The sequence below is a fragment of the Hirundo rustica genome, chromosome 6 (genome assembly GCF_015227805.2).
Source record: "Hirundo rustica isolate bHirRus1 chromosome 6, bHirRus1.pri.v3, whole genome shotgun sequence".
In the NCBI taxonomy this organism is placed as follows: Eukaryota; Metazoa; Chordata; class Aves; order Passeriformes; family Hirundinidae; genus Hirundo; species Hirundo rustica.
In genome coordinates this window covers 52,475,186-52,489,009 of record NC_053455.1, presented here as the reverse complement: position 1 = coordinate 52,489,009, position 13,824 = coordinate 52,475,186, and the positions used below count along the sequence as shown (strand labels likewise).

General features: G+C 41.4%; 1 protein-coding gene across 9 annotated transcripts in view; it reads left to right on the top strand.

Moving 5' to 3' along the window:
* The window catches only part of DENND2B (DENN domain containing 2B), a 157,575-nt gene that overhangs the window by 101,200 nt on the left and 42,551 nt on the right, over positions 1–13,824 (top strand). For all 9 annotated transcript variants that reach the window (XM_040067877.2, XM_040067884.2, XM_040067880.2 and 6 more), the window contains 2 exons: positions 9,229–9,377; positions 12,119–12,334. In XM_040067877.2, coding sequence (XP_039923811.1) covers positions 9,229–9,377; positions 12,119–12,334 — 365 coding nt within the window. The remainder of the gene's footprint in view (positions 1–9,228; positions 9,378–12,118; positions 12,335–13,824) is intronic.

Here is a 13,824-nt window from a genome sequence, read left to right as displayed (position 1 = left end):
CTGTTAAAATGAAAAATTTTGTAGATACTGAAAAGTTTTTTTCTGTGTAGAGCATCATTATATGATCATCAGCCCTTTTTGTGACAGACCACTGTGCTATTCAGACCACACTTGAAAATGTATTGTGTGTTAGTTACAGTGCTCATCTTTGCTCAGGACCTGTCAATGGGGCACCAGATTTTAGGTGGTTATAAATCTTTTCCTTGTCTGGTTTGTTAAATATCAGAATAAAATGTGCAGGACTCGCAAGAAGCTTTCTCCAAATGAGAGGAAATCTTGGGTTCAGTAAAACAAAAAGCATAATGGGCTCTTCCAAATCAAGGACGTTATAAACCAGCTCCCTGCAGACTATAATTTGGGCATTTTGGCAGGGCAGTGGGAAGAGAATGCAAAATTTCAGATCTGTGGACAAGCACAGAACTTCATTGTTTTGTGCTACCTTCTAACAACTTCTTTCCAAGCACTTCATCCAATACAGCAGTGCAAGAGGAATACTAAATCAGTATAACTCTTATAAACTGTCAGGCATGATTAAAGACAAACCAAAGTGGTTTGATCTCTAGCTTTAAAGAAACTATCGTAGTTTTGTGTATCACATCTGCATAATTTATACCAGTGGTGCTAGACCTCAGTCTCCAAGCAGCAGTTTTGTGCTCATGCAAACCAGGTGTCTGCAAGAGTCAGTTTATTTTATAGATCTACATCTGCTTCAAAGCAATAAAGGGCTCTGCCACTGTGCGTTGAGTTTTCTTTGCAAACAGTTCCCCTAGAGGTGCTGGTGGGTCCTTTTTCCTGTACTTTGTTGAATCTCCTTGCCTCCCTAAAACTTGTAGGCAGTTAAAACATTGTTGCTGTAGTAATAATTAAGTGTGTCATGTCCTCCTGTCCCTTAGAATTAATATTTGTAATACAAGGAAATGTTAAAATACTAGAAAAGAAAGCTGTGAACCTTGAACAATGCTCTAAACAGTCTAGCGCGAGACAGAAAAAAAATTTCATGTTGGAAGGGACTGTGGAGTCAGCTGGTCCAGCCTCTGCTCAAAGCAGGGCTAATTTCAGCTTTAGGTGAGGTTGCTTAGGGCTACATCTGGTTGAGTTTTCAAAATACCATGGGAGGATGGCTTCACTGCCTCCCTGTACAGCCTTCTCCACTGCTTAGCCTCCATTGTGAAGAATGTTTTCTTGATGTCACTGAGAACAAATTTTTCTTTCCATCCAGTCTGAATTCTCATTGTTGCTTTTTGTGACTGATGTCCTTCATCCTTTCACCTCCAGTAAGTGTCTGGTGCTGCCTTTCCCGTTTGCTTTTCTCGGCAGTGCAGGCAGCAGCTGGGTTATCCCCCAGCTTTTCCCAGGCTAAATTGCTTCTAAGCATGGAAGAGCTGGGCCTGGAGTCGTTGGTGTTTTGGTTACCCCATGGCCTCCTCATTTGGGGCATATGCACACTAAAGCTTTGTCTTCACCCTGGTGCCCTTGCACTGCTTATTCTTTAATGACCAGAGCAGCAATGAGCTGCTGTGTGGAGCTCATCTTATTTTGAGAAATGATTTTTTTTTTTATTAATAGTAAGTTTTAAGGTATATTGAAATCAAAAAGGACTGTGCTTTGAAATCCAGTAACACTTTGACCATGAACCAAAACCAGACACTTTGTTCAATTTTGTATATTTCTGTAGAGTTTAATAGATGAAACACCTGCATGGTAAGTTCAGGACAGGTACTGGATGGGAACATAATGATCCATTCTGCATCAATCAAGTTGCACATTCCTAATATAAATCAGAGCTGTACTTTATGTGCAAGGAACCATGTGGACTTCATTCATCTTCTGTACTAGCACTCACAGAAATGTGGCAGTCATAGTAAACTTAACATTGTTTTGCTTCTTGTGGTTTTGAATGAACCTTTAATCAGACCAAAATTGATGTGGCTTTCTGAATCCGGTTGGGGAAACCACGCTTGGCTTTGTGTGGATTCAAGAAACTATTATAGTATTAAGAGATGGCTGAGATTGTTGCTTCTGCAACAATAGTTTGTGCACAACAGTATTTCCTGTCATATGGACATACGGTTCCAGTTTTCCAGTCTGCTCCCCTAAGTGCAGCTGAGATGTTGGAATATTGTTATTTAAGGTTTTGTATCTCTGAAACTTTGTTGACCTGATACCGAGGACAAAGCACTTGTTATCATCACCAAAAAAAGTTGAGTAAATAAAGTGAAGGTCAAGGGCGTAGTATTAAGTTGAATTGAGAAAATCTAGTAAAACTAGGTGAAAGAAATAGCACTGCATTTATAAATTAAATGTAGTGGAAGAAACCTCTGATAAACAAGCCTTCTTACTCTGTAACTCCCCAGAGCTCTGTACACAGCAGAACAGGTGGAGATTTCCTCCGAGAGGTCATGACAGATGTGCAGGAAACCCATTGCTCAACTGGGCTCCATGTGTTGCCTCCTAGACTGATAATGTTTAATTGAATGTTGCAAGAATCTATGTCTGATTTGGCAGCTGGAGCTAAAGCAGTCTAGACAGTAAGGCAACGCCTCAAAAACATTGCAGTGGAATCTCTAAAACCAGGATGAATTTCTAAATGGGATCTTGCTGGTGGGTTCCCATTGGAATGTCCTGCAATTCACTGTTCTAGGGGCAACTGGCCCCCTTGGGGAGGGTTTCTTATGCACCCTTCTGCTCTCTGGGCCTGTTCAGTGCAGTGCCATGTTTAGAAGATTTTGAGCCCCTTCAGTAGCTGGACACTTCTATTGACAGATTTGTTTTGCACCTTAAGAGGACAACTTAATCACTGCTTCCTGTAGGGGCATATATTATAATTGAATTGTTACAGCTGACACCAAAGGTGATGAGTGAAACAGTGGAGACATACACAACTGCTTGGCTGTTCTTCTCTGTCAGTCTGAGTATTGCTTCAGTTCGGGATAATCAGCTTCTTGTTTACCTCTGCATTAAACAGGACAAGTCAGTCTTTATCCCTGCTGGTAAGGCAACTCATCTCTCCTAAACCAATTTTTGGTTTGATTTCTTGTGTAAATTCAACACAGTGCATGTCATGTAACAAAATGGGATGATTTAGCTGCTCTACTGAACCCTTCGCTGTGTGTGATCAGAGCTGCAGCAATGATGACTGAGGGCAAGTTGGAAAATATTCCAGCTTGACACTGCTTTCAAATTAGAACATCTGCAAAGTTCTTCCAGTAAATGTGGGAAAAGGTTAGAAAGAGAGCAAGCCGACCTTTCGAGTAAAATCCCATCCTCACATGCCACACTATTGCCTGTCATGCTTTTGTTGCACATTTTAGTCTGTCATATTATCATCCCACTACAAATCAGGGAGAAACTGGAATTACCGGGCTGCTGTAAAGCTGAAGCGAACTTGGAGATACTGCAACTCTGCCAGCAATGCTGTGCTAGCTGATTCTCTGAAGACATTTTGGGTTTTCAGTCATACACCAGCAGGGCTAGGGTTAGAGTTAGAGGGCTGGAGCTAGAATTGATGCAAAATGATAGTACAGGCAGTGATCACAGAATAATATATCCCTGTCTTATTCTGCACCCACAGTCTGCCTGTGACAGCCTAAAAAGAATGTGAGATTTTGGAAAGTGTAATAGTGGCAAGTTTAATGACAGGCACTGTAGGGTAATGGCAGCTGGAGCACTTTAAATCAAACAGTGTTCATATAGGCCTGTCAAAGACAGGACAAATACTTCAGCTGATCCTACTGACAATCAGCCTGCTGCTTTGTTGTTACATTTGGATCCATGGATTCCAGTTATTTTTAATAATCATCTCGTGCCCTATTTAGATCTCAGTTTTTCTCTCTGGAGTCTGTCTCAACCCTGTACCATCCACTACAGCTTCTTGTGACAGTCTCTGTCAGCTTTACTGCCTGGCTTTCCCAGTCAATGCTGCAGGTTAGTAAAACAGAAGAGAAGACAGGAGATTGCTCTCCCAAATTCTCCCTTAAATTCAGAGACTGTGTTGAAGTCAGCAGCTTCAGGGTGACACCCCTGAAGTGCAGGCAGTTTAAGCAAGCTGCTGTTGTACTGTGCTAACAGTTGCTCATCAGACATTTTCATGTGCATGATTTTGCACTGAGTGGTAAACAGGTGATTTTTGGGGGTGAAATTTCTTGTTCGTTTATCAGCCATGCTAATTCTTTTCCCTTATGCTTCATTATGATGGCACTCTCAGCAGTCCCTGCAGAGACTGCAGGGAGCTGAAAGTGTCTGCAGTGTCTCTTTTGCTTATTGCAAGGGCTGGAGAAGTTCAGAAAGCACAGGTTGTTGCCTACAAACTCCATGGACCAGGACCCAAAAGGCTTTTTGGACTTTCCACTCTGCTTGTTGTAGATGCTCTACTGCTTTTCTGAGCTCTTGGTAATGAGCAGATACACTGGGTGACAGGACTATAAGCAAGTAAGGGTCTGTAACTTAGTGCTGTTGAGCAATAACTTTTCAAAGCAGCCGTAAATGTGTGCTAGCTGTAATTCCAGATTGAAATAGTTTCTCTTTCTGCAGATTCCTGGGGTAAACTCCCCAGCTGAGGTGAACAGTTGCAGCATCTCTGACATTGAAAAAGCTCATCTATGTACCAAAGATCTAATCTTGGATACTTTATGGGAGTGTGGAGATTTACTGATTTTCATCCATTTGATCTGAACATGCTCATAAACATCCCAATGACCCAGTTTTCCTCCAGCACTGGTGGTGTGGACCTGCACTGGTGTAATTTTGACTGAAATGAATGAGCAGTGCACGTGCACCTCATTTGTGAGGTGATAACTGTCCTGGCCATGCAATTCAGGCTACTGGAATTTCTAAGCAGCCAGGAGGAAAGGCAGCAGGCTCTTAGCTTGGGCATCACCTGTGGATTCAGTATCTCCTCTGTGAGTGTTGGTTCCCAATTAAGGCACACAATTTAACACAAGTTTAGGAGCCCTTTCCTTTACTCTATACCTACTGTTCCATTCCCCTCTCTTCCTGGCAGTGCAAAAGGCTGGAGTTATAATCAGCGCTCTGTGAATCGCTTAATTTCTCCAATAATTGCTTCTCCCATCTAGAAAGAAATGATGCATTTCCTTGCTTTCTGCCATTTATAGAGAAGTGTCTGCCTGCTCCTTTTTTTTTTTCCCTCTCAGCCTTACTTTTCACTCCTTTCTCAGTGTGAGACAGCCTTGCTGAGTCTGCCTCTGCTTCCCATTAGCAACGTGTGAGAGGCTGAGCAGAGGAACATTGTGTGCTGCCTCAGGATTCAGTGGGGCTGACTTGCACCGCATCACGGAGTGAGGAACTGCAGCCCCTGGAGGAAACTCATCAATGCTTAAGCTCAAAGCACTGCATTCCTCTGGACTTTTCTAAATAGCCGTGGTTATTTTTATTTATTTATTTATTTATGCTGTTGTTCTTTTCTTTCCCTGATGGACCATTCATTAAGTTGTCTGTGAGACCTTCTGAAGATAAATGTCGTGTAGATAAACGCCCTGTGTTAACTCAGCACTTTGGTACGTAGAATTTGAGAAAATGGGAAACTTAGAAAAAAATGCTTATAGAGGGAACTGATCTGGGAGTAGGGATGGTGATTAGTGACAGTATTTGCCAAAGACTTACTGTTTGTGACCATATGCATTCTGGGGGTATGATTCAGCTTCCTTTGAAGTCAGTGATAATCTGCTGCTTTCTTGTGTGGCTGTTGGATCAGCCTCATTAAGAAAAACCTGGCCTACATACTGCATAATGTTTCTCCTTTTGGCTTCCAATAGAGATATCCATATGGCAGGAACAAAGATGTTCCCTTGCTCTTTCTTTGTAAATTTGTTATCCTTTTGCAGCAAATCCAAGCACTGCAGCTTGCAAACATTCCTCACCTGAGACTTGGGACTGGAGAAGTGGTGCTGCTGAGGAGAAAGCTGTAAACCTCTGAGCCAGCCAGTGAGTGATATGGAAACTTTTCTCCTTTTTGTGCTGCAGCACAGCAGTAGCAGCCACCACCACAGGTCTCCCCCAAGGCCTCATTCCCATGTGGGACATGCACCTGCTGGTGACCCCCACTTCCCAGATGTTTCTCCCGTGGAAGGGAGTCACTGTGCAGTCAGATGCAGTCAAATGCTGCTTTAAGGCAGTTAAGGGTATTTTTCCAGCATTTTTAGTTTACTTGACACCTTTGATTCCTTGTCACTTGAACAGAAACCAGTCTGGCCTGCCTCTTTTTGCGTATCTGGTCTTCTGTGTGCTACCAGGGATAGATACTAAGAAATGGTGGCTGAAAATTGCTGAGGAGATAGTTTGTCTGTCTCTTCTAGTTCACGGGTTGAAACAAATACTGCATTCAAGACTCAGGTCAACAAAACCAGATGGTTTCTGATGGATCAGACTATTTCATCATCAGAGATTTGGTGTAGAAAGAGGTTCTTAAAACAAAACAAAACAACCCAGAAAAACCAAAGGTGGTGAGGTGTATTTGATCTCGAGGCATTGTTTCAAAGTGAAAAAGCCCCCCCAAACCCTGAAATAATTTGGTTTTTAAGCATATGAGAGAAAGAATAGACACAGGAGTTCTTGAACAGCAAACCCAGTCATCTGCAGAAACTCTCACAGCTCTAGGGGAAAGGGTTAAAATCCCTGTGGTGTCTCCTTTTGACCTTCACATTACACTGAAGAGGAATTTGGCCCAAGCTGTCTTTTGGTAGAGACTCTTACTCAGAAAAACAGCCTCTTCTCATGATTCCTTGCTCCTCCCTCTTCTCTCATCCAAGACTTCTCTGGGCCCATTTCTATACTTAATATGTCAGGTCAACATTATTTATGTTGAGTTTAACCGGGTTCAAGCAATTCTGTTTTACATTGTGTTTTGGTAAGAGAATCCCCCTAACATTTATAAATGCTTTACATTGTGAAAAGGGTTTTTTTTCACTGATGGGCTTGTTTCTTCGGGAATTTGGGTACTCTGTAGACTAATGCTGTAACCTTTGTTTTCACAAGGAAGCGCATGTTTGAGCTGTGTCTCATGTCGCCGGGTATTTTGAAATCTATTAATCCATTCCGAAATGCTTGCTTGACCTATACTTGACTTGGGTTTACAAGAAATTTTATTACGCTACTAGAGCCCAATCAACTGCAAGTAACAGCATTTTGCAAATTTTATTCTTTATCATTGCTATGATTATCATTTCTAGAGCTGTAGAGTCTACAAGAAACAGAATCAGGGTGCGATATCTATTTTTTTCTTCCCACAGGAAGAATCAACCACTTCTGTAGTCCTGTAGTAGCATTACTTTTATTATTATTATTATTATTATTATTATTATTATTATTTTTAGGAATATATGTTGCTTAAGATTTATCCTGTTCATTGCATTAATGAAAAGGGCTTTTTTTCATGCACCCCACACACCTGAAGGTGTTCTTTCTATTTGGCATGAGGATTGGCCACAAGGATAGTGCAGCCTCTAGAATCAGATTCCCTCTGGATGAAATAATATGCTGTGATTGCCAAGTCAAACATTCTTCACGAACAGCAGTGATTCTAGCTTCTAATTAGAACAAAGCTAAAATATTCACTCTTGTGCTTATGTTTGACTAGAAAACTTACTACGATGCACTACCGAAGAAAAACGGTATTTTTATTTGTATTGTGAATATGTGAACTTGCTCAGCAAAAGTTATTGTGGCTGTAATTGATGAATCAAGCAGTCTCATGCTTCCAGGCTCAACAATAAAGTAGAAAGCACAAACTGCTTTCATTTTCTTTTGTACAATAAGGAAATTTAGTCTCCTAGAACAACGTAGCTGGTAGTCACAAAGACTGTTAACCCAGGCCTTGCTCCCACTGAAAACACCTATGACCCGGCTGTCATCTCCTTAAACTCTGTGAATATTTTCTGTAACAGTGGGAATAATGAGCCATTCTACAGCTTTCTGTCCTCGGTTCTCAATTGAATTTCTTATATTAAAAAGCTGCTATTGCAATATATATACTGTACTAAACCCATGGGTTTTAAAGTCACCTTTAGGTATAAAACCAAAAGCACGTTGGTTTAAAAGCTTTTAACTTCCTGCATGTTTCTGTAAATTCATGTCTTGAATTTGAATAGATCACTCTTTTTTTGAGATGATTTTCTGTTCAAGATGGTTGGAAAACTGGAATGACTGTGTTTGAAAAACCTAAAGTTCTAAATCAGCTGCTGATTATCGACTGAAAAAATGAATATAAAATGTTAATTTTATTGATGGCACTCATTCATCTTCATGCTTTTTTTTTTTTTGTGAGAGGTCTGCTAAGTTTAGGAGTTTTGAGAAGATGGTGGGTGTTGCATCTCAGTTAAATATGGACTAAAAATTTTGCTTCTGGTTTTCAAATGGTAAAAATTCAAAGACTCTTGTCTATTTTTTAATGTCTTTTTCATTACGAAATATTTAGTGATTAGTTTGTTAAGTCTCCTATATATTGCTAGCATGATGAGTTTCCTTCTGGGAGACAGGAATTTCACATAACTTGAAATGAATAGCTGCCTAATTTGAAGACAGGATGTATTTTAAAGAACACTTTGAGGATGCAGTATGGTTAGGACAGAAATTCTTCTTTTGCATTTTCAATCTTGCCTCTTGGCACTACTGCGCTGGAGAGTTTATTCTCTCTTTGCCATCTCTCAGGAAAAGAGAAAAATGAAGATTGCATCAAATAAGAATTGTCTTATTGTGTGTAAGGGTGGCACGTTGAGCACGGTTATTTATTGGTCTTCATTTCAGCCAGTAAGCGGCTGTTACAGATATATAAAATCTACTGATACACTTACAAGAAGTTAAGTGCCTTAGCTTTTATATATCAATAAATTTCCACAGCTGCGGATGCTCAGAATCACGTCTTATGAAATCTTCGCATGAAAAAAATAAAAAAGGGGGGGGGGAAGACAGTAAAAACATCTAAAGAAACTTGTCGACCTCATAACCAAGTTCTCCTCCAAATACTTCCAGCTGCAGCTAGAGGGATGAGTCATGCTGGAAGCTGAGGAGCTTTTCTAAAAGGCTTGCACTTGGTTCACATGATTCTTTCCTCCCCCCCCCTAATTTGACATTCCTGTCTGTTTTTCTTTCCTAAAAAACCAACCAAAAAAAAAAAAAAAAAAAACAAAAAAAAACCCAAAAAAACCCAAAAAAAAACAAACAAAAATCCACCAAAAAAACCCAAAAACCCACAAAACCCCAACCCCAAACTTGCAGGCGAGTCACCCAAGGAAAACCCGTACGAGGATGTGGAGCTGAAAGGCCGTCACGCGGGGCGAAAATCCCATCAGCTGTCGGAGAACTCCCTCGATTCCCTGCACAGGATGTGGACGCCGCAGAACAGGAAATACACGGCACCCGCGCAGGTAAAGGCAGCGGCCGGCCGCGCTGGGAGCGTGTGTGGAGCTGGCTGCGGGCTCGGGAGGAGGAGCGGAGTGCGGGCGGCCGATCGCTGCCGGCTCTGCGGGCCGAGCCCTCGGGCACCTGCGGCTCCGTGCCCCGCAGCGCTCCGGGCTGCCCCTGGCCTCGCAGTCCCCGGCGGAACCCTTCCCCTGCTTGTTTTGGAGATGGAGCCGCGCTTAAATTAACTCTTCGTGTGGCTGCAGCTCTTAGGGAATTGCCCGTGCTGCCGGGCAGGGACAGGGGGGGAGAAGTCAGCTGCTGGTTTTGTCCCTGTGGCGGTGTTAAAACAAGGGCCTGCTTGTGATTCTGCTCGTGGGAAGTTGATAGTGTGGCAGGTTTATTGTAAAACAGAGAATGCCAGGTAAAAGCCCTGAATAAACACAAGAATAATGAAATAGTCAGAAAAACTGCACTGTCTGCAGTTAAAACGTCTTTATAAATTGTGCTTAGGTAAAAGACCTGAATAAACACAAGAATAATAAAATAGTCAGAAAAACTCCACTGTCTGCAGTTAAAAAGTCTTTATAAATTGTGCTTATAGCATAAAAAGAAAGATGAAGAACTCTGCAGACTTTCCCATTTGTGGTGAATTTTCCAAAGCAAGCCTGTTTTTTTTGTGAACACCACGAAATACTGGGTTGCGCTGTTGTTTATGGGGTGACTATGTTCATAAGGAAAAATATAAATCTTATCGCATACCTAATTTTGAGATTCAAAGCACCCTTTAAAGGAACTTCACTGCACCGAATTAACAGAAAATTTACAGCTGAACTAAAAGTCACAGCAATTTATATTTTTGTCTTGTAAAGAGACCTAGAAAGAAAATGGAATGCATTTTCTTTCACTTGCTTCTGTGCACGCAAACATTACAATCCAAGAGACAAAAGGAGCATCACCAGGATTCTTAGTGTGCTGATAGCTTTGTAAAGCAGGAGTGACTTCAGCAAAGCTGCTGCATAAGTAACAAGTGGGAAGTAGTAATTAGTAGAGTAAGGAGAAACAGGCACTGCAGTAATGAGGATAATAAATAAATATCTCTCATAGAGGGACAAGGTGCATAACAACTGTTTCTGGCTGTGTGTGTTAACAGGAGCTGTGTAGCATCCAGAGGATCCCTGAGGGTGTGTCATTAGGCTGGGAACCATACAGATCCATAGGAAGATACTGGCCAGTGTTCTCTCTTTAACAGAGGGAACCTAAGAATTTACAGATTTAAGTGGCTTCTGTTAGGTTGTTCAGTAAATAAGAACTCTGGTACCCTCTGCAACAGGGCTGTCTTTATTCTGGTAGATAATAAAGCTTCATTCTGAAATGCTGCTGGGAGTGCCCTGGCAGGGGTCAGTCCTGCCGTAATTGCACTGTCATTGTGCTGATATTTAAAATGAAGGGACACTAAGAGCGATCAGCTTTGGGCCTGAGTAATTTTCCGATGACCAGAAATAGAAAAGTCTGAATTTCTTGAAGAATGGTAGCTTTGGCAATGGTTTATCAACCAGTTTTTCCATCATAGCAACGCAGCCGGGTTAGCAACATGACTTTTTCAGTCATGGATGATGATAAACATGATGGAAGAGAACAGAAGGTCAGCAAGCTTACAACAATCATCTCCAAAAAGAATTTCTTTCAATAAAGTGTAGACTGCCACCGATTTTCCTGGCATTTCCTTTTACCTGTGGTATGCAGAGACCTCAGAAACACTGGTGGTGTGGTAATTTTGAATCTCGGTGTCTTTTCTTTTCCCATTGTTTTTTTTTTTTTTTTTTTATTTTATTTTTACAGTCATCAGGTATGAAAGGAATGTTTTATGATAACATTGTATTTGTGATGCAGTCCCTCTCTACAGAAACACCCATGCTTAATCCCCGGTAGAATGGCACTGCAATCAGTCAGCCAATAAAGGGGACATTTATTGCTGCAGGTTTATATCTTGTAACAGAGCTGATAGCTTATTAGTAAATGCTGAATGACAGATGCATGACATAATAGTACTTTTTCCTGGACATGCTGCTGAAGCTTCTTTACAGTGTTTGTGTTTGGGAGGAGAAGGCAGACACCTGGAGCTGCTCCTAGAACTGCTCCAAAAGGCCCCCAGTTTTTTAAAGACAGATGTTACCTTCCACTTAATCCTTCAGTGAGATTTTTCTTTTGCCCTGTAGTGATAACAGTTTTGTGTTTTAAAGGGAATTATTTGGGAATGCAGGGAGGGTTGTAACTGCACCTGTGGTCTTTGTCAGGTTTGAAAGCTCTTAACACCACAGAAGTAGAACAAGCTTGATTTTTCTACTTTATTTTTTCTTGGATAAAATAGCATTAATTTGCTATTTAAGTTATTACTTCTGCTCTGAATTAATATTACACTGAATTGTGTAATTACTCTTTATTTTAACTCCTGCAAGTCAGAGGAACGGACCAGGCCCGTTGGGTCGGTGCTCTGCTGTCAGCCGAGCCTTCAAGGTAGATTTTAGGACTCACAGAATTGACGGGACGTGGGTGCATGGAAATGTAGCAGATCAGAAACGGTGTTATTTTCTTTACAGTCTTCAAGGCTGACCCCTGTCCCTTCACCGTGACCTAGACCCTCTCTTGGCACACATCCTGCAGAGTGGTGGCTCACGTCTCTGTGCAGCCACCGCTGTCACAAGAGCTGCCTCTGGCCCAGGTGTTGCCAGCAGGGGAAGAGCTCAAGCCGGTTTTGTCCCTGCAGCTGCCCTCGAAGGCCGGCAGCCACTCCCTGCGCGTGGGGAACTGGTCGGAGAGGAAGAGCCACCGCCTGCCGCGGCTGCCCAAGCGGCACAGTCACGACGACATGCTGCTGCTGGCTCAGCTGGGCATCCCCTCGTCCCCCTCGGGCCTCCACGAGGACAGCCTGAGCGCTGCCAGCGAGCTGCTGTCCACACGGCGCGCCAGGAGGATCCCAAAGGTACGGGGGTGTCGTCGGGCTTGTGCTGAGGAGAGGTCACCTGTCTTGTGAAATTCTTGAGGCAGCCTTCAGCCATCGCTGAAAGCTCTTTTTGCACACTAAAGGAACATCTGGATCAAAATCCCTTCCCTAGAAGTGAGAACATCCAAGTTCTCCAAGAGGAGCAAACGTTTGATGGCCATCTTCGCACGGAATTGATTTTAAGGCAGTTCTGTTTTCCACACTCTTCTTTGAGCCTTGTGGACCAGAGCATTGCTGTGTGTATAACTTTAAGATTTTTGAATGGGTGACAGCCAAACAATTATTATTTATAACATGCAGCAACATCTGAAGTGGTTTAGTTCTCCATCATTTGTTTCCAGGAAAATAACTAATTGGCCTAATAGGTTTCCCTTCATTTACTCACAACTGACCCCATCCTGATAACCATGCTGTCTTGATGGATTTGAAGTAAAACTTAATTTTTAATTTTTAAAGGGGTTTTTCATTTCAAAGTAGACCATGAAAAAAAAAAAAACCCAGCCACAAGACAACAACCAAAAAACCAACAATACAATAGCAAGAGAGGGGGAGAACTGCCAATATGCTTCGTTTTGGCTTGTGAACAAAGCTGATTTTTACTGTGTATTCAACTCTTTCCTGTTCTTATTAGAGAGCATATTTTAAAGTACGTGGCTATAAATACTGTGAGTAGAGAGAGATTTTTATGTTTCTGTGAATTTGCTGGAAATTCTGTTTAAGGAGGAAATTAATCCTACATCCTTAATATTTACTGTATTTTTACTGTCTTGAAATACATTGTTATACTTCACAAATGGGCATACATCTCTGGAGGAAATCAGAGGGTTACTTACAGAGTAACTTACTACCTGATTTTGAATAAAACTTGGAAAGTTTGGTTGTTAATTTTGTACCCTTTTTTTTTTTTTTTTTTTTTAATTGAAGGGACAGATATTCTCCTTATGTGAAATTATGATTTCAGCTATGAATGTTCACAATTTTATTTCAAATCTTGTGTTAATTTCTACTTTCCTATTACTTTACCATTCAGGATCACGTATTCCTGGAGAATATAATTTTTAAAATTGAGATAGTGTTAGTGATTAGAGGGAAAATGTAAAAAGGTTTTGATTCAGTTTGTGCTCTGTTGCTGCCCTTCTGCTGTGTCTATAGCAAATTGCATCTTTTCTTTCAGTTTATTTCTCTCTGGAAGCTGAGGTGAAACAGCTTTTGCAAACTGTATTGTAGTTCTATGAGGAAATCCGCTATGGAATGAAATATACTATTCCTGACTTATAAAACATAATGAAGATTAATTGCTACATATTTGTGACTCTCCTCAAGTTATAATATTCTGTTTATTGTTGAATTCCTAGTAATCCCAGCCTCTTGCTGAAGACCATAAATACAAGTCATCTCATTTTCCACCATCTCAGATATTTTTGGGGCAGACAGTTATTTTCTGCATTAGCTGGTCTATCATCCATGTT